General features: G+C 39.8%; 2 protein-coding genes across 2 annotated transcripts in view; one reads left to right on the forward strand and one right to left on the reverse strand.

Moving 5' to 3' along the window:
* The window catches only part of Zpbp (zona pellucida binding protein), a 180,770-nt gene extending 159,365 nt beyond the window's left edge, over positions 1-21,405 (reverse strand). The window contains exons 1-2 of the mRNA XM_060365665.1: positions 21,102-21,405; positions 18,946-19,026 (exon numbers count right to left, since the gene is read on the reverse strand). Of these exons, the coding sequence (XP_060221648.1) occupies positions 18,946-19,026; positions 21,102-21,405 (385 nt within the window). The remainder of the gene's footprint in view (positions 1-18,945; positions 19,027-21,101) is intronic.
* A 1,677-nt stretch (positions 21,406-23,082) lies between these two features.
* Spmip7 (sperm microtubule inner protein 7) overlaps positions 23,083-24,010 on the forward strand; it is a 56,187-nt gene continuing 55,259 nt past the window's right edge. Inside the window, exon 1 of the mRNA XM_060365207.1 lies at positions 23,083-23,653. Within this exon, the coding sequence (XP_060221190.1) occupies positions 23,083-23,653 (571 nt within the window). The remainder of the gene's footprint in view (positions 23,654-24,010) is intronic.

Consider the following 24,010-nt stretch of genomic DNA (forward strand, 5'->3'; position numbering starts at 1 on the left):
GCTGTAGCCACCTCCCTCATACCCTCCCAATCCTGCCTTCCCTCCCTCTTCTCCTCCCACACCCCTCCCCTAGTCCACTGATAGGGGAGGTCCTCCTCCCCCTCCCTCTGACCCTAGCCTATCAGGTCTTATCAGGACTGGCTGCATTGTCTTCCTCTGTGGCCCTTAAGGCTGGCCCCCTCCCCTGCCTCAGAGGGAGGTGATTAAAGAGCCAGCCACTGAGTTCATGTCAGAGACAGCCCCTGTTCCCCTTACTAGGGAACCCACTTGGAGACTGAGTTGCCATCTGTGCAGGGATTCTAGGTTACCTCCATGCATGGTCTTTGGTTGGAGTATCAATCTCAGAAAAGACCTCTGGGCCCAGATTTTTGGTTCTGTTGCTCTCCTTGTGGAGCTCCTGTCCCCTCCAGGTCTTTCTATCTCCCCCTTCTTTCATAAGATTCCCTGAACTCTGCCCAAAGTTTGACTATGAGTCTCAGCACAAGGACCAAGGGATCTGTCTCAAATATGGTCAAGAAGGTCACTGGGCCCTAGTTTGTCCTAACCCCTGTAAGCCAAAGGGCTTACATGTCCAAAATGCCACCAAAAGGGACACTGGGATGTTGACTGCCACCATTTCTCCCTGGTATGGGGGCATCACTCCCAGATCACCCTCTGGCCAATATCCTAGAACTAGCCACAGACAATTGAAGGTGCCAGGGTTCCCTTGCCATTACTAACAGGGAGCCACAGGTAGTTACTGTGGTATCAGGGTGACCCATCTCCTTTCTTGTGGACACTGGAGCAAATTACTCTGTCCTGATGGAGTACTGGGACCAACCACTCCTTCTCATTCGCCTATTGTTGGGGTAGGGGGACTTCCTTGCCAGCCTTGCCGGACTCCACCACTCAAATGTATTTTCAGGGGTGTTCCCTTAACTCATTCCTTCTTAGTGATGCCAACCTGTCCAGTCCTCATTCTGGGAAGGAACCTTTTAGCCAAAGTGGGACCCTCTATTTCCTTTACTTACCCCATTCATCTGACACCAAGCTCTCCAGCATCCTCTCTCTTCTCCTAGCTACCCTATTTACCAGTTTCAACATGCTGCTTCCTTTACCAGCCTCCACAGTGGACCCCTAAGTCTGGGATGTCCAACACCATTCTGTCCCTAGGCACCATTCCCCTGTGGTCATTCAGTGACAGGGCCCCACCTAGTATATCAGCCAAGCTCATGGTCTATCTCCTCTCAAGTCTCAAGGGACTTAAGCCTATTATCTTTGACCTTCTAATAAAAAATAAAAAATTAAAAAAATTAAAAAAAAAACTCCTTTTAACAACCCTATACTTACAGTTACAGAGCCCACTGGAACCTATCATCTGGTTCAAGACCTGGCTCCTCATTTCTGCAGTGGTCCCCCTCCACCTTGTTGTAGCTAACCCCTATACTTTCCTCTCTACTATCCCCTCAGGGACCTCCCATTTCTCAGTTCTGGATCTCAAGGGTGCATTCTTCTGTATTCCCCTGGATGCTCAGTCACAAAATATCTTTGCCTTCACCTGGACTGACCCTCAAACCCTTGTCTCTACCCAGCTTACCTGGAATGTCCTACCCCAGGGTTTCCGGGACAGCCCACACCTGTTTGGCCAGACACTAGCCTCTGATCTATTCTCCTTATCTCTCCTTAACTCTAAACTTATACAGGACACAGATGGCCTTCTCCCCTGCAGCCCATCCTTACAAATAAGCAAAACTGGCAACTTGATTACCTCTGCCCTTGTAAATTTCCTATCTAACAGGGGCTATCAGGTCTCACCCTCCAATGTCTAATTGTTCACGCCTGAGGTCACTTTACCTGGGAATAACAATAACCCCAACCAACAAAATCATCACCCTAGATAGAAAAGACCTAGTACAATCTCTAGCAGTTCCCTCCACTAAAAAGGAAATGTTATCTTTTTTTTTTTTTTTTGAGGGGTGAATGGCTGGTTTCTTATGCTTCTGGGTACCTTCCTTTTCCCTTCTTGCCCACCTCTTATATGTGGCAGCCTTAGCCCCTAACACGAACACCTTCTTAAGCCCGTTACCAAGCTCTTTTGAAGGCTCCAACAGGCTTTTCTTGAGGACCCATCCCTACATCTCCCAGACTTAACCTGTCCCTATAACTCTATGTAACAAAAAAAGAATATTCCCTTGTAGCCTTGGGTCACCAACTGGGACCTCCCCCCTTTGCATCCTGTCTCTCTCTCTTTTTAGCATACCTGTCAAAAAATTAGACTAAGGAATGCAGGAATGGGCACCCTGCATATGTGCTTTAGCAGCTGCTGAGCTCCTTATTCAAAAATCCAAAAAACTAATTTTTGGGTTACCTATTACTGCCTTCTCTTCTCACAATCCTTCTCACATTTTAACATAAAAGGCTCACAAACTCTACCTCCTTCCAGGGTTCTTTCTCTCCAGGTGGTACTAACAAAAGACTCTACTCTTACTTTCCAACCATGCCCACCTCTTAATATTTCAAACCTTCTTCCTTAACCTAACTGTGACCACTCCCCATACCATTCTTGCACTGACACCTCAGAGGAACTATTGCCCTACCCCTCACACATACAGGAGGTCACATTGCCTCAGGCCATCTATACCTGGTATACAAATGGCAGCTCCTTTGTAAATGAAGGAGCTCAAAAAGCGGGCTATGCCATGGTGTCGGATACTGAGGTAATTGAGGCATAAGCCCTCCCTGCCCGCACCACTAATCAACAGGTTGAACTAATAGCTCCTACTCGTGCCTTCCAATTGGCCCAGGGACAATCTTTTAACATCTACACAGACTAGAAATTTGACTTTCATATTCTTCTCTCCCATGCTGCCACCTGGAGAGAGCATGGGTTACTTACAGCAAAGGGAGGATCTGTAACCAACGCAGGCCAAATTATGGCCATGCTAGAAGCCTCCACCTTCCCAAAGCCATCAGAATAGTCCACTGCCAGTCCCACTGAACAAACGATTCCATCATTTCCAAAGGAAATAACCAGGCTCATGAGGCAGCTAACGCTATAGCTCTTAAAAGCCTGACTCCTCTCACCACCAAAGGACATTCCTAAACTACAACCCACATCTCCCCTGACACTCATCAGATTCAGTCCTATCTGCACCAGCTCTTTCATCCTAACAGCCAAGCCTTCTCTAACTTTGTTGAGACCCACCTGCAGCCCACCTCTGAGGACTTGCATTTCCTAAATACCATTACTGCCTCTTGTAAAATCTGTCAGACTTCAGATCCTAACTCGGGATATTATAGACCCCCTTTACCTACCCACCAAACTAGAAGCTCCCTCCCTGGGACTGACTGGCAATTTGATTTTATGCACATGCCAGGAGCCATGCATGTCTAGTACCTCCTGCTCTTGGTGGACACTTTCTCTGGGTGTGTTGGAGGCATTCCCCACTTCTAACAAAAGAGCTCAGACAGTTTCTGATCTCCTTCTCCATGAGATTATCCCACTTTTTAGAATCCCTGCCTTCCTTCAGTCAGAAAATGGTCCTGATTTCATTTCTCAGGTTTCCCAGGCCTTATCTAAAGCCATTTAATATTCCTTGGTATTTTCATATCCAGTATCATCTACAGTCTTCAGGAAAGATAGACAAAACTAACCAAGCCTTAAAAAATACCGTTGTTAAACTCACAAGAGCTTCACCTCAATTGGGTAAAACTCCTCCCCACTGGCCCTGTTTAGGCTACAAGCTCTCCCCCCGCCCCCAAAAAAAAAAAAAAAAAAAAAAAAAAAAAAAAAACCAAAAAAAAAACCTCTGTCTATCATGCCCTTTGAGTTCATTATGAACAACCGGTTCTAACTCCCAGTCTTTCAGCTAAATCTTCCCCTCTCCTGACCACCTACTTACTCTTTCATCTCTGTTCTCGTCTATGGAACGTTACTGACCACTGTTTACCACAGCCACACACTAATTCCTGTCCATCTCCCATTAACATGAGAGACCAGGTCCTTCTCTTCCCTCCAGACTAATGCCCCTCATCTCTTTCTCCTAACTGGTTGGGCCCTTTCAAGTTGATTCATGTGACCCCCATAGCTGCCAAGCCTGAGGGCTTCCCTCACTGGATTCATCTATCTCACCTCAAGCCTTTTAACCCCCTCTTCAAGATAATGCCCCCTCTTACATATCAACCCCAACAGGACCCTGATCCCTCAAGCTCCAGAGGATGCTAAGACTAACTACCTTGTCTCTGGTTCCAGAAGAATGAGGCCTCCCTACAGCAGCTGTGTTCAACCCTACTAGATTGGATATATATTCTTCCTCCTCTCCCTCTCGTCTGTTTCTGTCCAAGGTAATCCCTACATATGGAGATTCGAGGTTAAAAAAAACCATCATTGACAATAAATAGTCTCTCCAAATAGGGTAGGGAAATTGCTCTATAGGAGGCTGTCAGGAACCAATTGAAATAGCCATCACCCCCACATCTATCCTTCCTCTCTGATTTGATGGAATTTTTGTTGGCTTCCCCTTTGACCAAACAAAGATTATTGCAAGAAATGGCCAGACAGATATGGAAGCTCCCCATACTGGTCTTGCCAGATCCAGGAACAAGCACAAAAGAAGTTCTTTCACCTGTATAGGAAGACTCTGTACTTCTACATCTGAGATAGCCAGGATTCCAGATGGGATCCCAGTTGGAAAACTCTACCGCTGCTACACATCCAATTTACTGTTAAGTACAATTCATATCCAGAGAAAATACAACCCAATTACCCAATCCCTATGGATGAGAGAAGTAGAGAAGGTAATTAAATACTCCTCTAAGGTCATTGCCTCTCTAACATTCCCCCCATCCTAAATAATACAAACCTGTCATTTTGTCTCCTACTTCAGACTCTGACTTTGGCATAATGTCACCCAACTGGGATGTTTTAAAGTTTGTTGACTATGTGTTCCACATGGGACCAACTCAGAACTACAACTGACAGCTTCTCCAGTGACCCTGTCAAGTAACCTTACTTCACCATTCACTAACTGCCCTGACTCTGATGTTGCCATAACCCCCTACCATTTTCATATCTCCCTCTTTGGCGTGGCAAGCTGTTTCAAGGCATTTGGGACACATTCTGTAGGAGTGCTAAGTTCCTTAGACTGTAAAGAAACTATAAGCCTTCATACCTTGTCTCAACCCCAATGCCCTAATGTTCATAATACCTCAATTCCTTGTGGTACCCAGAGGTCTACCAACTTCTGCCTGCTGGTTGATCAGGAGTGTGTACGCTGGTAAACCTATTCCCTGACCTTGGGGTGATTAATGGGAAGGAGCTCTTACCAACCCCAGTCGTAGACTCAATAGCTGCCCATAAGGATAAGAGGGCAATTCAAATCTTGCCACTTCTGGCTGGTGCAGGAATCCTGGCAGCTGTCAGGACCAAGACAACAGGACTAGCCACTTCACTATGTATTAACATCAGCTTTCTTCCCAGTTCATCCAGGATCTCCAGCAAGTGGCTCAGATAATACTAACTCTCCAAGGACAGATCAACTCAAGCCTTAGTACTGGCAGAAGTAGTACTTAAAAAACAATAAGGATTAGATCTCACACAGCTAAAGAAGGTTGCCTTTGTATCTTCCTCCAGGAGGAATACTATTCTTATATCAACCAATAGGGTATAGTAAAAGACAAAATCCTACCACTCCAGACAAATCTACAAAAGCGAAGAGAACAGCTCTGTAACTGTAAGTATAGGGTTGTTAAAAGGAGGTGTTTTTTGTTGTTGTTGTTGTTTTGTTTGTTTTTTTTATTAGAAGGTCACAGATAATAGGCTTAAGTCCCTTGAGACTTGAGAGGAGATAGACCGTATACCAGGTTCTGGCTATTATGAATAAAGCTGCTACAAACATGGTTGAACAAATGTCCTTATTGTGTACGTGAGCATCTTTTGGATATATGCCTAGGAGTGGTATAGCTGGATCTTGAGGTAGCACTATTCCTGTCTGAGAAAGCGCCAGACTGATTTCCAAAATGGTTTTACAAGTTTATATTCCAACCAGCAATGGAGGAGGGTTCCCTTTACTCCACATCCTCTCCAGCATGTATTGTCACTTGAGTTTTTTATCTTAGCCATTCTGATGGGTATAAGGTGAAATCTCAGGGTCATTTTGATTTGCATCTCCCTGATAACTAAGGACACTGAGCATTTCTTAAAGTGTTTCCCTGCCATTCTATATTCCTCTACAGAGAATTCTCTGTTTAGCTCTGTACCCCATTTTTTAATTGGATTACTTGATTTGTTGCTGTTTAACTTCTTGAGTTCTTTATATATTCTGTATATTAGCCCTCTGTCAGATATAGGGTTGGTGAAGAACCTTTCCCAATCTGTAGGCTATCGTTTCCTTTGCTTTACAGAAGCTTTTTAGTTTCATGAGGTCCCATTTATTGATTGTTGATCTTACAGCCTGTGCTGTTGGTGTTCTGTTCAGGAAGTTGTCTCCTGTGCCAATGAGTTCAAGGCTCTTCCCCACTTTTTCTTCTAACCGATTTAGTGTGTATGGTTTTATGTTGAGGTCTTTGATCCACTTGTACTTTAGTTTTGTGCGTGGTGATAAATATTTTCATTTTTCTGCATGTAGAAATATTTTCATTTTTCTGCATGTAGACATCCAGTTAGACCAGCACCATTTGTTGAAGATGCTATCTTTTTTCCACTGAATGGTTTTGGCTTCTTTGTCAAAAATCAAATATCCTTATGTGTGGGTTTATTTCTGGGTCTTCTATTCAATTCCATTGATCCACCATTCTGTTTCTCTGCCAATACCATGCAGTTTTATTACTATTGCTCTTCAGTAGAGCTTGAGATCAGGGATAGTGATACCTCGAGACAATCTGCTGTTGTACAGGATCGTTTTGGCAATTCTGAGTTTTTTGTTTTTCCATATGAAGTTGAGAATTATTCTTTCAAGGTCAGTAAAGAATTGTGTTGGTATTCTAATAGGAATTCCATTGACTCTGTAGATTGCTTTTGACAGGATGGCCGTTTTCACTATGTTACTTCTACCAATCCATGAGCATGGGAGATCTTTCCATCTTCTGAAAGACTCTACCCAGCATTGTATCAAAGCAGATGCTGAGATACATAACCAAACTTTGGGCAGAGTGCAGGGAATCTTATGAAAGAAAGGGGAAACAGAAAGACCCGGAGGGGACAGGAGATCCACAAGGAGAGCAACAGAACCAAGAAATCTGGGCCCAGGGGTCTTTTCTGAGACTGATACTCCAAACAAAGACCATGCTTGGAAATAACCTAGAACCCCTGCACAGATGTAGCCCATGGCAGCTCAGTATCCAAGTGAGTTCCCTAGTAATGGAAACAGGGACTGTCACTGACATGAACTCAATGGCTGGCTCTTTTACCACCTTCCCCTAAGGAGGAAGCAGCCATGTCAGGTCATAGAGGAGGACAATGCAGCCAGTCCTGATGAGACCTGATAAGCTGGGGTCAGATGGGAGAGGAGGACCTCCCCTATCAGTAAACTTTTAGAGGGACTTGGGAGACCCAAATATAAACCCACACACCCATTACACATGTTTTTTTTAGAATGAAGCCAGAGATGCTGGAATAAAGAAAGCATCTTCAACAAATGGTGCTAGTCAAACTGGAGGACATCCACCAGCATGTAGAAGAATGCAACGAGAACTCTACGTAACCCTCACAAAACAACTCCAAATGGATCAAAGACCTCAATATAAAGCCAGATACACTCAACCTGATAGAATAGAAAGGAAGGAAAAGCCTTAAACTCAGTGACATGGGAAAAGACTATATGAACAGAACACTATTAACAAAGGCACTAAGATGAGCAATAAATGAGACCTCATGAAACTTAAAGCTTTCTGTAAGTAAAGGACACCATTACTGGGACAAAGCAACAACCTGTAAAAGGGGAAAATATTTTTACCAATTCCACATCTAATAGTAGATTACTACCCAAAATATATAAAGAATTCAAGAAACCAGATACCAAAAAAACCTAAATAATACAATTTTTTAAATGGGGTACAGAATTAAACAAAGAATTCTCAATGGAGGAAACTCAAATAGCTGAGACACAACTAAATGTTCAATAACCTTAGCCATCAGGGAAATGCAAATCATAACTACTTTGAGATCCCATCTTATATCTGTGAGAATACTAAGATCAATAAGTGACAGCTCATGCTGCTGAGAATGTGGAGCAAGATAAACACTCCGCCATTGCTGGTGGAAGTGCAAACTTGCACAGTCACTATGGAAATCAATGTCAGTTCCTCAGATCGTCAGGAATCGACCTACCTCAAGATCCAGCTATACCACTCTTGGGCATATACCAAAAGGATGCTTAATCCCACCACAAGGACACTTGATCAACTATGTTTATTGCTGCTCTATTGACAATAGCCAGAAAATAGCCTAGAAGCTCATCAAGAGATGAATAAGTAAAGAAACATGGAGCATTTACACAATGAAATACTATTCAGCTGTTCAAAAAATAGTCATGATATTTTCAGGTAAATTTATAAAACTAAAAAAACAAAACAAACAAACAAACAACAACAAAAACACCCTGTATTAGTATTAGGTAGCCCTGCAATCTGCAATGATGATCTGCTTGCATGATACACTGGTGTAACAGTAGCTGAAGAAGAAAGAAAGAAAAAGAAATCACACCCAAATAAGAAGCAAGCCAAATCACCTCTACTAATAAACAACATTAAATGTTTTAAAGACTCCACTAGAACAGTTTTAACTCTAGTAAGCACCGTCAGCAAAAAGCATTTATCTGAGAAAAATGCAACACTAGTTTCAATAGCTTCTCTATATAGAAACATACTTAGAAAGAAACAAGAAAACCAGCCACATTCACAGCAGCCTTTAACAACACCTGGGGAAAAAATTAAAACAAAAACTATAATGAAAAACTTGAAAACACCAAAGAAACTTAACAGGATACTATTAAAAGACAAACAGACTCCTATGTTCATGGATTGACAGAATTAATATTACGAATATGTCTATACACACAGTTATACAATTGAAAACAGCCTACAGATTCCATGCAATCTCCACTAAAATGCCAATGGCTTTTTCAAAGAATTTTTTTAAAAAAACAATTCAAAAACTCATAGGAAGTACGAAAGATCCCAAATATATCCAAAGCCACCCAGACACACACACACACACACACACACACACACACAAAAAGGAGCGCTATGGAGCTATCACAGTAGCAAACTTTCAATTATACAGTAATAAAGCACAATGCTGGCACAAAACAGACACACAGACCAATGCAACTGCCCAGAGGAACCAAAAAGGAACCAAAAGGAACCAACATGGCTACAGCTACAGCCACACGATTCCCAACAAAGGTATATAAAAGCATACCTCAGACAGAAATCAGCCTCCCCACAAAATGGACAGAAACAGAACCTACATATAAAAGACCGGAAGTTGATTTCCAATATTCATCTTCTACATAAATCAATTCTAAATAGATCAAGGACTTCAATGTAAAGCCTGAAACTTTTAGACTACCAGGAACAAACACTTTAATATACAGGCAGAGGCAATGGCTTTCTGAATAGGACCACAATACTCAGAAAATAGCAAGAATGACAAATGGAATTGCATGAAATTAAAAAGCTACTTCACAACAAAGAAACAATTAAGAGAGTCAACAGAATGGAAAAAAATACTTGCCAGTTATTACTCTGTCAACAAACAAATATCTGTAACATATTTTTAATTCAAAAGTTACACACTATAATAGCAAATGCTCAAATCAGAAAGGAGAAAGTGAAGAGATACCTTTCAAAATAAGAAACACAAATGTATACACAATGGGACCCTTATAGAAACTAATTTTTCTTTGCAAGAGGCTGTTAACTGAAGAAAGCTTCTGAGTGGGGAACGAGACCTTGTGTCTATTTTTATCAGCACTGGCACCTCATCTGGTTTGGATATGTGGAGGTCATATGCATGCTCTCACAGTCTCAATGACTTCATATGTGCATCAGTCCTGTTGTGTCTGGAAGACATTGTTTCTTTGGGATCATACATCACCTCTGGCTCTGACAATCTTTCTGCCTTCTCTTCCACATAGTTCCCTGAGTATGAATTTGATGAAAGTGTCCCATTTAGGGCTGAGTGCTCCAAGGTCTTTCACTCTTTGCACACTGTCTAGTTTATCCTCTCTCTCCTCTCTCTTTCTCTCTCTCTCCTTACCCTATAGGTCCTTCATATATTTCATATATATGGCTTCTAGTTTTGTGTTTTAATGGGATTCATGACTATGTGAAGAAATAAGTGGTTCTTTGTGTCTATATTCGTTTCTTGTGCCTTTCTTGGACTCTTTTCCTTCTGCTTGTTGTGTTTTATCTTTCTTCTGTTTTGTTTTGTTTTGTTTTATTATTATCCCTTAGATGCCTGTTTGTTTTCTAATGAAAGAGACAGAAATGGTTTGAATTCAAATGGGAATCGAGGTGCAAAGGAACTGGGAAAAGCAGAGGGAGGGAAAGCTGTAAACAGGATAAACTGTATGAAAAAAAATCTATTTTTTTCTTTTTATTTTTTAATATTAGTAACAGTTATATTAACTTTGTAGCCCTGCTGTAACCCTCTCTCTCATTCCCTCCCAATCCCACTCTCCCTCCTTCATCTCCTCCCTGTCCCTTTCTAAGTCCATTGATAGGGGAGGACCTCCTACCCTTTCATCTAGTTTATCAGGTATCTTCAGGACTTGCTGCAAAGTCCTCCTCTGTGGCCTGGCAGGGCTGCTCCTCCCTTGGGGGTGGGGGGGCGGCAAAGAGCCCGCCATTGAGTTCATGTCAGAAATAGTCCCTGTTCCCCTTAATAGGGTACCCACTTGGATACTGAGCTGTCATGGAAAAATATATATTTTTAATAAAAGAAAACAAGAAAAAAGAAATGCTATTGTCCAATAAATAAATAAAAAAGGTCAACACTCTTACCCACTAGTTAAGTGTAAGTTTAAACATGTGAAGATTCCATTCTATTCACAATGGCTATCGTCATGAAAACACGGAACGTGTAGACTATGGAACACTATTCAGCCATAAGGAAAAATAAAATCATGAATGTTACCGATAAATGAATGGAACAAGAAAATAGCATATTGAGTGAGGTGACCCAGGCTCAGAAAAAAAGACATAACGTGTTCTTTCTCCATCCATCCGTCCATCCATCCATCCACCCATCCATCCTAAGGAAATTAAGTCAGCATACAATAGAGACATCTGCACACTAATGATTATTGTGACACTATTCATGACACCCATGTTATAGAATCAGCCTAGGTATAAAATAACATGAATTTTTAAATTTTAAGTTTTATTCAACTATGAATTCCAGTGAAATTATGTTATTTAGGAAAAAAAAAAGAAGAAAAAACATGATGGAACTTGAGATCCTGGTAAGTGAAATAGAACAAGCTCAGCAAGATATACAATGCATGATTTGTTTCACCTATGGAATCTGTATTTTGTATGGTATTGTGCACACAGTGAATGCACACTTCTTCATAAGAAGATGTGAAAAAAGGCATTGATCATTTTCTATTGTTCTCCACCTTATTCTACTCTAACACAGTCTCTCTTAGACCCTAAAGTTCAGTTTCAGCTAGGCTGTCTAGCCAGTGAGCTTGGCGACTCACCTTTCTTCTTCCCTCAATGTTGGGGTTACAGGCATGCAGGACCTCACCAACTTTTACATAAGAGCTGTGTATTTGAAACCAGGTCCTCATGCACAGGCAGCAAGCACTCTTCTTATGCCAGAGCCATCTCCCTCACCCTAGAAACTTTTTAACAAGGTATGAAAGGAGAGTTAGTATTTGAAAAATGGGAGATGACTAGGTTTGGGGAGCATAAGGAGAGCAAATGTGATCAAAGCATGCTATATATATATATATGAAAACATGATAATGAAAACTACTACTTTGTATAATTGATATACACTAATAAAAACAGGTGGAATGAACTTGCCCAAGAAACTTTTAATATTTAATTTTTAAAAAGTTTAAAGAAAACTAGTTGACAGAGGGAATGAGTGGAGAAAGAAAGAAGAGAGGGAAGGAAAAGAGGAGAGAGTCTATTATCTATCTCAGTATATGTGGTGAACTATACCTCCCTCTATTACAGCAATTATTAGTCTACACTGAGAATGTGAACTCATTTGGACACACTGCCTCTGCAAAGGAAACCACATCTGTAGAGTGAATCCAAATCCAATGCAATTAATGTGAACACATAAAGGGTGTTCACATGAATGGAAAATTTACACCCACCTACAAATATAAGAGGAAGGCATAGAAGAGATTCATGGAGAAGGCAGCCAATTCCTAACCCAAGCAAAGACTAAAACAGCCCTTTTGCTCATATGCCTCATAGGAACCAGAGCTGCTAACACACTCATTACAGAATTCTAGCCTCTAGAACTATGAGTCCTTTCTGTTGTTTAAGCCACCTACTCTATGCCACTCTGCTGCAGTAGTCCTACAGAACTACTGTACTTAGAAAAGTCTTGGGCTGGAGAGATGTCTCAGAGGTTAAGAGTATCAGCTGCTCTTCTGGAGGTCCTAAGTTCAATTCCCAGCAACCACATCGTGGCTCACAGCCATCATAATAAGATCTGGTGCCCTCTTCTGGTCTGCAGGTGTACATGTAGACAGAATACTGTATAAATAATAAAGAAATAAAACTTTTTAAAACAAAGTCTTCCCTTGTAGCATTTTCATTTATATTTTCTATATTAATTACAGTTTATTCACTTTGTATCCCAGCCATAGCCCACTCTCTCATTCCCTCCGAATCCCACCCCCTCCCTCAATCATCCTTTTCCATGCCCCTCCCTAAGTCCACTGACAGGGGAGGTCCTCCTCTCCTTTCATCTGACCCTAACCTATCAGGTCTCATCAGGACTGGCTGCACTGACTTCCTCTGTGGCCTGGCAAGGCTACTCTCCCATCAAGAAGAGGTGATCAAAGAGCCAGCTACTGAGTTCATGTCAGAGACAGTCCCTTTTCCCCTTATTAGGGAACCCACTTGGATACTGATTTCTCATGGGCTACATTTGTACAGGGGTTCTAGGTTATCTCCAAGCATGGTCCTTGGTTTGAGAATCAGTCTCAGAAAAGACACTTGAGCCCAGATTTCTTCGTTCTGTTGCTCTCCTGTGGATCTCCTGTCCCCTCCAGGTCTTTCTAGCTCCCCCTTCTTTCATAAGATTCCCTGCACTCTTGCCAAAGTTTGGCTATGAGTCTCAGCATCTTCTTTGATACACTGCTGGGTAGAATCTTTCATAGGCCCTCTGTGATAGGCTCCTGTCATGTTCCCTGTTTTCTCCCTCTTCTGATGCCCTTCCCATTTGCCTTTCTGAGTGAGGATTGATCATTTTACCCAGGGTCCGCCTTGCTTAGCTTCTTTAAGTGTACAGATTTTAGTATGTTTGTCTTATATTATATGTCTAATATCCACTTAGGAGTAAGTATATACCGTGTGTGTGTGTTTCTGCCTCTGGATCACTTCACTCAGGATGATCTTTTCTAGTTCTCACCATTTGCCTACAAATTTTATGATTTCTTTGTTTTTAATTTCTGAGTAGTATTCCATTGTATAAATGTACCACAATTTCTGTATCCATTACTCAGTTGAGGGACATCTGGGTTGTTTCCAGGTCCTGGACATTATGAATAAAGCTGCTATGAACATGGTTGAGCAGTTGTCCTTGTTGTGTTCTTGAGCATATTTTGGACATACGCCTAGGAGTGGAATAGCTAGATCTTGAGATAGCACTATTCCTAATTATCTGAGAAAGCACCAGATTGATTCGCAAAATGGTTGTACAAGTTTACATTCCCACCAGCAATAGAGGAGGGTTCCCCTTTCTCCACATCCTAGCCTGCATGTGTTCTCACTTGAGTTTTTTATATTAGCCATTCTGATGGTGTAAGGTGAAATCTCAGGGTCGTTTTTATTTGCATTTCCTTGGTGACTAAGGACGTTGAGCATTTCTTTAAGTATTTCTCTGCCATTCGATATTCCTCTATTGAGAATTCTCTGTTTAGTTTTGTACCCCATTTTTTAATTGAATTACTTGATTTGTTGCTGTTTAACATCTTGAGTTCTTTACCTATTCTGTTCATTAGCCCTCTGTCAGATATAAGGTGAAGATCCTTTCCCAGTCTGTAGGTTGTCGTTTTGTTCTGATAACAATGTCCTTTACTTTACAAAAGCTTTTCAGTTTCATGACATCCCATTTTTTGATTGTTGATCTTAGAGCCTGTGCTGTTGGTGTTCTACTCAGGCAGTTGTCTCCTGTGCCAATAAGTTCAAGGCTCTTCCCCACTTTTTCTTCTGCCAGATAAGTATGTCTGGTTTTATATTGAGGTCTTTGATCCATTTGTACTTTATTTTTGTACAGCATGATAAGTATGGATCTATTTGCATTTTTATACATTTAGATATCTAGTTGGACCAGCACCATTTCTTAAAGCTGCCCTTATAGCATTTTCTAATGTCCAGTTCTAATTCCTCCTCCCCACCTTTCTAGCAGCCTTAAAAACTAATGGTGTGAAATTATAGTGGCGCCAGGAGCCTGGCAGCCACTAGAGGGAGTAAATAGCATTCAGACTATCATTAGATCTGTCTAACATTTTCTTGAAAGAGCCTCTGGCTATTTTAACTGGGTTTTATAGTATACTAGATTGTATAGTTGGATACAGTGAAATAATTTCAGGAAGTACATTACCAAAAATGCTTCAGAGAAAAAAACTAGTAAATAACATTTGGAACTTTGAAAAATTCTAACACATTCCGAAAGGAACAGGACACCAAGTTCACACATAGGAATGTGAGCATGTCCAGGACCAGATACATGCATATAAGCACTGAATTTTTACATCTCAATGAAGTTGAGGTTCTACACAACTTTAAGCAAATAGTAAAACATAACTGTTACCTACCTTGCTGGTAACTAAAGTCATGACCCTCCCCACCCCCATAAAAAGACAGTGCAAAGAACCCTTGATAAAGGCTAAAGGACTAACTGGTGACAAATGTTTAAGTTTCTGGCCAGTCATTAGCCTAAAGAAAATCAGCAAAAACACCACCACTATATCTTGAGAAGGAAAAATAATCTTATTTTCAAAATCACTGTGCTATATAATTTTAAATATCCAATTTTCAATGTTATTTTAAAAAGAAAAACATTCAAGAAATAAGAATGCAAAACATAGCAGTCAAATGAGACTACCTTGAGGAAAAAACAAATGTTTGGGTCAACTGATTAGCATATTAAATTTGCTATCTTAAGTATGAGCCAAGAAAACCATATCTAAAGTACTAATAAAAATATGGGATTCAGTCATTTCAAATAGATAATATCAATGAAAAGATTAAAAAGAACCAACAAAAATCCAAAGTAAAATACGTAATAACTAATGTGAAAACTCCAATCTCAGGAAACAGCAGGAGACTGACCAGCCAAAAGGAACAAGAGCCTTTGTGAAAAGCCACTTGGGGATTAACTGCACTGATACATGAAACTGACAATAAAGATAAATAAACCATGGTTCGGACATAAGGCAAATCTTTAGAGTCCCAGGACAGGTAAAAGAAAAATTACACAGGATGTTTGAAGAAACATTGATTAAAAACTTCCTGAAATTCACAAATATCACAAATCCACAAATTTAAGAAGATCACTGAACTTCAGCAAGGAAAAACTCAAAAGATACACACCTAGACACTTCATGGTTCATCAAAATCCATAAAAAATTTTGTTTAGAATAAAAGCAACAAAGAGAAGCAACTAGTTATATTTATGTGATCCTTAACTGATAGTTTGTATCTTTTTTTTTCTTAGAAGACATGATTAAATACAAAATCTGAATAGGCTTAAAAGCAGAGTAAATTACTATCAAAATATATTCTTGCAAACTCCAGAACCAGATGTTTCTCCAGCAAAGTGTATCAAATAATTAAAGTAAAATTAACAATAATTTTACTTTACTTCATAAACTGTTTCAAGAAATATGAGGAGGAGCTATACTATACAATCTGCTCTACAAAGTCACCCTCACCCTGACATTAAAATCGCACAGGATGCTCACAAGCCTTCATGAAACACAGACCTCCCAATACTAGCAATTAAATCCAACATCACAGAAAAGGACTATAGTGGGCCAGTGAGATGGCTCAGCAGCTAAAGCACTTTCCACCATACTTGGCAAACAGAATTAAATTTCCAGAATGCATATAATTGAAAGAGAGGACCAACTCCTTTAAGTTGACCTCCACCCAAAAGGTTGTAGCATTTACACACACTCCTCCACATGCCCCAGACATACAAATGATAAATAATGGTTTTGTTTTACAAAGCAAAAGACTCTACATCATGAACAACAAAGCACTAAAAATCATCATCAACTGAAATTTGTTCCCAAAATGTGAGGCTATTCAAAATATAAAAACCAACCAATATAAAGCATCATAGCAAAAAAACAAAACCAAATGATTGTTCCCACAGATGTAGGAAATAAATTGACAAAATCCAACACCCTTCATTGCAAAACATTCAACAGGAACAGAAGGAACCTTCTTCAGTCTGATTAATAACATCTTTAAAAACACAGCATTATGCTGAATACTCAAAAACTGAAAATAAAATAGAAGCAACACAAAGCAATTTGCTATAATCAGTATTGATGAAAAAGTTCTAAGGGAAGCAACTTGTAAAAAAAAAAAAAAACACAATCATTTTGGAATAAGACATAGCTATATTTAGGTGTCATGATTTGCATGGAAAATATTAAGGAATAGTCCCCAAAAAGCTAGTAAATAAATTTTGCAAATGACAAGGTATTATATCAAATAAAAATATTAACTGCATGTCTAAAACCAGCAATAAAAAAATCTAAAAACTAGCTAAATTAAATTCTTCTATTTAAAATAGCATTTAAAATGAAATAAGTACGAAAAAACCATATTACTACAAACTTATATTCTAAAAATTACAAGGAGTTTGAGGAGAAATTAGGCTTAAACAACTGTGAAACTATTTGATATTCACTAAATGAATGGAAGTTGCAAAAACTGATTTAGAGAGTCAGTTCAACTCCTAATTTAAAAGCCCTTTTTGTAAAAAAAAAAAAAAGAAAAGAAAAGCCCTTTTTGTTGTAATTCACAGCTGATTATAGAATCAATATGGGATTGCAATGGGATTGCAAGGGACCCACAGTAACAACAAAAATCTTAGAGAACAAAATTGAAGGCTTCACATTAAAGCACTTAAAGACTCGTTCTAAAGCAACAATAATAAAAATAGCAAGGTGTTGGCATAAGAAACAGACTTGTAGACCTATGGAACAGAATGGAGAGCCCATCACTAAGCCCACAGCCATGGCTAATTGCTTTTCAATAACAGTGACAAGAGAGACTTCAAAAGAGAGAATAATCTCTTCAACAGGACAGCCATACACTAAAGAATGAGTTTTAGCTCTAGCATTTATCAAAAGCAAAAATTAACTCACAATCAATTAGAATGAAGACTATGAGACTCTTAAAAGAAATCAAAGGAATAAACTAAGACCATAAAGTTTTAAATGTATTTTTTCAAAATACATTAAAAAGTAAAAAAATATAGCCGGGCAGTAGTGGTGCATTCCTTTATCCCAGCACTAGGAAGACAGAGGCAAGTGGGTCACTGTAAATTCAAGGTCAGCCTGTTCTACAGGCTAGTCCCAGGACACCCACGGCTACACAGAGAAACCCTGTCTCAAAAAGCTTTTAAAAAAAGGAAGAGGGGAATATAATCCAGAGAGTGGGAGAAAATGTTTTCAAGTCATGTCTAATAAGCTTCCAACAGCCAGAATACATAAAGTCTCTACAACTCAACAAAAACAACAAACAAAAAGGTCTCAATAGGCATTTTTGTAAAAAGATATCTATATATTATATAGATATTACGAGACGAGGCACCCCATTTGTTGTTAGAAGCATAGGACAAATAAAACCACAATAAAGTATCATTTCACATCTGACTAGAGTGTCCATATTTAAAAGAGATGGACAGTAACAAGTGTTGATGTGAATGTTAGGAAGTTTGGAGCTCCACATACTGCTGGTATAAAGGAAAACACATTCAGGCTCTCTGGAAAAATGGTATAGCAGTTCTTCAATATGTAAAACAGATCATAGAAGCTTTAGCTATAAATTATTCTAAGATATACCTAAAGGAAGTTAAAAAAAATACATCCACATACAAAAGAATATTATTCAGCTATAAAAAGAAATATTTACACAACCTCAACAAAAAAAAAATGTTCTACAAATGAACACAAAGGCCATATGATGTGTGGTTTTAACTAAGCCAAGAACAGCAAATACCAATATGAAAGTATTAGCAGTGTTCAAGGCCAAGAATACTTCCTTTATGAGCATACGTACTTTCTTTACAATATAATGATGATGTAGAACTAGAAAGTTCTGATGACTGCCTACCTTGTCAATAAACTAAAAAACATTAAAGAAGGTGTTTCATGGCAAGTGAATTAACTCATTAAAAATTTTTAAAATGTTGCAGCTAGTGTGAATGCTCTGAAAACATGTATCCAAATGTTTGTGGTGTTTAGATCTCAAATGGAAATTTTTAGCATATTTAAGCTTCCCACATTGAATCTTATTGTGAGTAATGTATCTTTTAACAAGTAAAAACACTGTCTGAAACCTCAGTTAACTTTTAGAAATAACTCCTTTGCACATAGAACTAGAGTTGGATGACTCCAGATGTACAGAAACCACTTTACTTCAGCTCTGCAGAAGGAGAGTAACTGGAGAATGTGACTCTTTTCGGCAGGGCTACTAAATTATAAACAGATGCTAGTAATTTCCAATTACTGAAAAGCTATTCATGAGTACCAGGAAAATGTGATGATCCCACTATTTTCAGTGCATCTTGAGACAAGCGAAAGCCTCTTGGCAATCGAGCCAAATCTCCAACTATGAAAAACAAGAAGAAAACAAATGATCAAAGTTTGTCTCGTAAAAATCCCAAAGTATTACAACAAGAAAATAATTTACCTTGACGCCATTTCAAGAAGCATAAATCAGTCTACTATGACAGCTTATCTACTGCTCTGCATGCCCCTTAAGGAATTTAATGTATCCATGGCGTACCCCTATTATAAATCTTAATAGCTTTTCTGTGCCTACTTAACAATATCCTCCGATCTTACAGGCCCCAAATCACAAACCTATACAACCTCAAACTTCCCTCCTGTCCTCACTACTCAGCGGTTGTGAAACACTCAATCTGCAATGGGATAGTTATTCATGCGCACATCACTTTCCTTGGTACAAACTCTATTGATGGAAGCACAGTATTTCAGTCAACTTATCAAGAATCGTTTGCAAGTAGTACACCTTTTGACATGAAAACTATTAAGACAATATTTCTGGAAAACAGCTTCATAGTCTTCGTTTATTGTTGAATGATCATATATGATCACGCTAGGCTGTGAACAGAACAAATGGGAAAGGCAATGCAAGGACTGTAAAGCCTTGACTCCCAAAATAGCCTTAACAGCAAGCAAGTGGCAGAGGATAGATCATGCCATTTTAGGCTGGAGTGGAGTTTAAATTCTGCCACATACTGATAGCAGGAAAGTCACTTTAAACTACAACTTTGAGGATTTTCATCTGCAAAATCAGACTGACAGTAACTTCAGCTTTACAAAGCTATCGTCGGAGATATAAGGTGCTATATAAAACTCAGCCTTTACTATTCACAGTTTACATGTTAAGGTATTAACTGCTTGTCCTGTTTTTGACAGTCCTTATTGAAGGAAAGGAAAGCCAGGCAATATTTTAAAACAAAAACACAAATTTTCATTACCAGGTACAAGGCCAAGTGCCATACTCAAATGCATCTTTCTCAGAATAATTAAAGAAAATTTATTCTCACAAAACTCTTTGCACCCAACACCTGGACTTTGTATTATAAAAAGAGTAATCACCATACCCTCCCCCTTCTGCCTGTCCTAGTTTGCTTTCTATTGCTGTAATAAGCACCACGCCCCAAGTCAATTTGGGGGTTTGTTTCGGGAAACCAAGGCAAGGACTCTAGCCCACACTTGGGAGGCAGGTACTGAGGCAGACGCGTGGAGGAACGCTGCTTGCTGCCTTGCTTTCCCTAGCTTGCTCAGCCTGCTTTCTTACTCAGCCCAGGCCTACCTGCCCAGGAATGACACCACCCCCGGCGGACTGGTCCCTCCCGTATTAAAAGCAACTAAGAAGACAACCCTACAGACGTACTCGCAGGTCAATCTGATAGGGTCAAATCTTCAATTGAGGTTTCCTGTTCCCAGGTGAGTATAGTTTGTGTCAAGTTAGTAAAAACTAGCAAGCACGCCCCATTTCTTGACTTTCTCCACCGTATCCTTTTCTTCACATTTCTTCTATTTGTATCCTTGGTTACTTTATCTTTTCCTTGTCTCTTATTTGAAAAAAAACTTTAACCCTGACAAGTGTCTCTTTAGTACATTTATTTAGCATCTATGGGACACAGCTGATTGTTAGTAAGTCCACAACTTCAACACAAACTGCAACCAAAACCTTCTAGTTAAAAAGCAAATCTAGTAAACGCTCGTTTCTTTGTCCAACATAATTATGTTTTTGAAACTGTGGAAAAGTGCCTCCACTTAAATCTTACAACCCCAGCTACTTCCTGCATTTTACATCAAGAACCAAGAGAGGGCGCTCCACAATCAAGGATGGTTTAAAAGCTCAGATTCAGTACAATTCATCACTATATACAATCGCTCTGAAGCACAAGGCTGCACTTTCAATTTAAAGCTTCACGTTTGGATAAAATCTGGAGCTGGATCTCCTTCACGATCCCACAGGGATCTTCTCTATGCAAATGAAGTTCCTTTCAAGAGTCCTACACAAAACAAGACTCCCGTGCTGGCTGGAGGCTTTCTTTGTGTAAACGGGGTCACGTGACACGGGGCCAACACAATTCTCGTGAGGAGCCGCGGCAGCCTGAGCTCCCGCCGTGCGGCGCCGAGCCTCACCTGCAGGGGGCGCCCGCAGCAAGGCGGAGAGCAGGACGGCGGCCACCGACAGCGCCGAGAGCGCGGAGCCCGCGGCCCCGGCCCGCCGCCGTCCCCGCGGAGCCCGGCCCGGGGCCAAGGCCTTCATCCACACGCCGCCGCCGGCCGAGCCTCGGCGCAGAAGGTCGTTACCTGACACGCGCCCACCCGCCGCCGGAAGTGGGCGGACAGCAGGCCGGAAGGACGGACCGACGGACTCGCCGCCACTTCCGCTCGGGTGGTCTGCGGGAGGTGTGCTGGCTTGGGAGCTGGCTTGGGTACCCATGGGAGGCAAGAGGTCGATCCCCATGCCTTCGAGGCCACCGCACCCTAAGGAAACCCTCCAGAACCTGTCTTGTCAGAGATTCCAAAGCTAGGAAAAGAATCTTGTGCCCCAAAGTTCTAACCTTTGCCTTTCCGTGGTGTCGGTGGTCAAAGGAAAAGCCCTTCTTACTATCTTGGCAGTGTTTTAGCCTTTAGGTGCCAACTCATGGCAGCAGATACTGAGAACTATTGACTTAGTGCATGCACAGCTCTCATAAAGCTCCTGAATATAGTAATGCCGACGGCTGTACATTCTCAGTGTGTGGAACTCCATGGGAGTTAGATGTAGTGAACACCCAGAAAGGATTAAAGGTGTTTCCTAAGAAAGTGGCATGGTGGGAAAACGGAAGAAATGAGGTAGATGAAATTTACTTTCATGCAGTATTCAACCTGGAAGATCACTTTTCATAACCTAGATTCAGGAAAACATGCAAAACCAGCTAAGAAGCCATTTAAAATGAGAACATATTTTAAAATGAAAGAGAATCATACATCCACTTTTCTGCCATTGGAAGGATTCAATAGTAGTTCAGCTATGATAGAAATAAATTTTATACAAATATAGTGAACAATGAATTTTGAGCAGCAAGAAGAATTAAATTTTTCCCTTTAATATGAAAAAATAATACTGAGTGGACTAAAAACTTCCTTTCATGTCTTTTATATACTGTGTCCAGGACCTCATGCTGAGAAACGTCGACATTCATTGCAACTTTGCCTCTTGCTTAGTACTATATCTCAAAATTTCAATCATCATAGTTTGCTTACACTTACTATCATAAAGTTGATGTGATTTATACATTCTATGCCTGACTCTGGTAGAACCTTGCCATTTCCCCCCCTTAATTTAAGGAAGGTGTGAGCTATTACCCCCAAGTTGTAATAATTCAAGTTAGTTGAGGTTTTCATGTAAAACAGCCCTTGCTTTTTATGCTGCCATTTACTGAAATAACATAAATACTCTCATTGCTTTCATTCTGGACATTGTGGTAGCCTTAAGGAAACTGATGATAATTTAAGGCATATAAGAATGCACCTTCGCTTTGGCTGTAATTTCTGAATTACTTTCCTTAAAAATCAGTGTAATGTTACAGTGTGTTTAAATTAAACATATACCATTTTTTATAATTTATCCCAATCAGAAAAATACTTATTGTGTGTGTAAGAGAGAGGCTGTATGTGTGTTTACTAGATCAACTGCAGCATATTCTTTAAGTTACTTTCTTACCCACAAAATATAAACATAAAAAATTTTACAGATACACATGTGTGAATATTGTTTTCCTGAGTATTGGCAGAAAAAAAATGTGTAATGGAAATATTACTGGCACCTATTTTGTTTTCCTGAAAAAAAAAATGCATTATGATGTATATAATAAGTAGTTCCATGAGTTAAGGTTCTACCTGTTGCCAAGCAACAAAGACTTTTCTTTTGTTTTTTTATTCATTCTATCCTATTTCTATACTGGCCTATCTCCCTTTCAGCAGAAAAAAAATTACTAACATTTAGAAAACTGATTTAATAACTTTATGCTAGATTAATCCTATTCTTCCATTGCTGGAAGAATTGATGGGTTTTTAATAGTTAAAAACTAGTAAAGGATTGTCAAAGGAATTTAATTCACAATCCTCAAAAGCGATGAGACAGTCCATGGATATGGAGGCTAAGAACATACCTGGAAAGATGAGTATCCCAAAAAAGTTCATCTTCTCAGGGTCAAAGGCTGTTGAACATCCAGATTACCCACACTACTGTGAACTCCTACGGAAAATGAATATGCCCTTTGTGAAAGGATGTGAAGACAGACATAACTGTGGAAGATTTGAAAAGAAATGCAACCCTACATTTGCAAAATTTCATCCTTATCCCCCTTCAGGCCTGCCAAACTTTCATAATCACTACCCATATCCCCCACCATATGGTCAGGAGTATCCGCTATCTCCACTTCGTGATGATGTGAACTTGGGTGACCCCTGCTCAGGATTTATGAGTCCTGGTGGAGATGCTGATTTAAAGCCTGGCATTGGCAGAGCTATACCAAACCTGGTGGGTTTCGGTGATGTGAAACCTCAAAATAGAGTTCCTAGGCCAGACAAAGGATTTCAAACAACAGTAAAAAGGCAGACTATACTATCACAAAAGCTACAACAGGACAGGAAATGGAATTCCAGGGAAGTATCAGACATTTCCATCAGGGCAAAACTTGGAGGTAAGTAAAGCAACATAGCCTTTATGTGTCTTCCAAGTTAAAAAAAAAAAAAAAAGGATCATGAACCTGAGATTTTAGCAGTTAAATTGATGCTAACTATAACTGGACAAATTAAGTTAGATATTAAGAAGGTCTTATTAAAAGTAAGACTGTATAAATCTGCTTGTAAAGCAAACTTTGGTTTAAAAATTAAATATAATTTTTAAGTTTAATTTATCAACAGCAAATATATTTTTTTTCAATGAACAGCAAATATATTAACAGATAATTTTATTGTAGTTATACAGATAACCTTATTTTGCCAAAAGAGGTTTGTGTATCACTTAGAGTACTTCAATTTACGTATCACAAAGAGAT

This window comes from Meriones unguiculatus, chromosome 12 (genome assembly GCF_030254825.1).
Source record: "Meriones unguiculatus strain TT.TT164.6M chromosome 12, Bangor_MerUng_6.1, whole genome shotgun sequence".
Taxonomy (NCBI): domain Eukaryota; kingdom Metazoa; phylum Chordata; class Mammalia; order Rodentia; family Muridae; genus Meriones; species Meriones unguiculatus.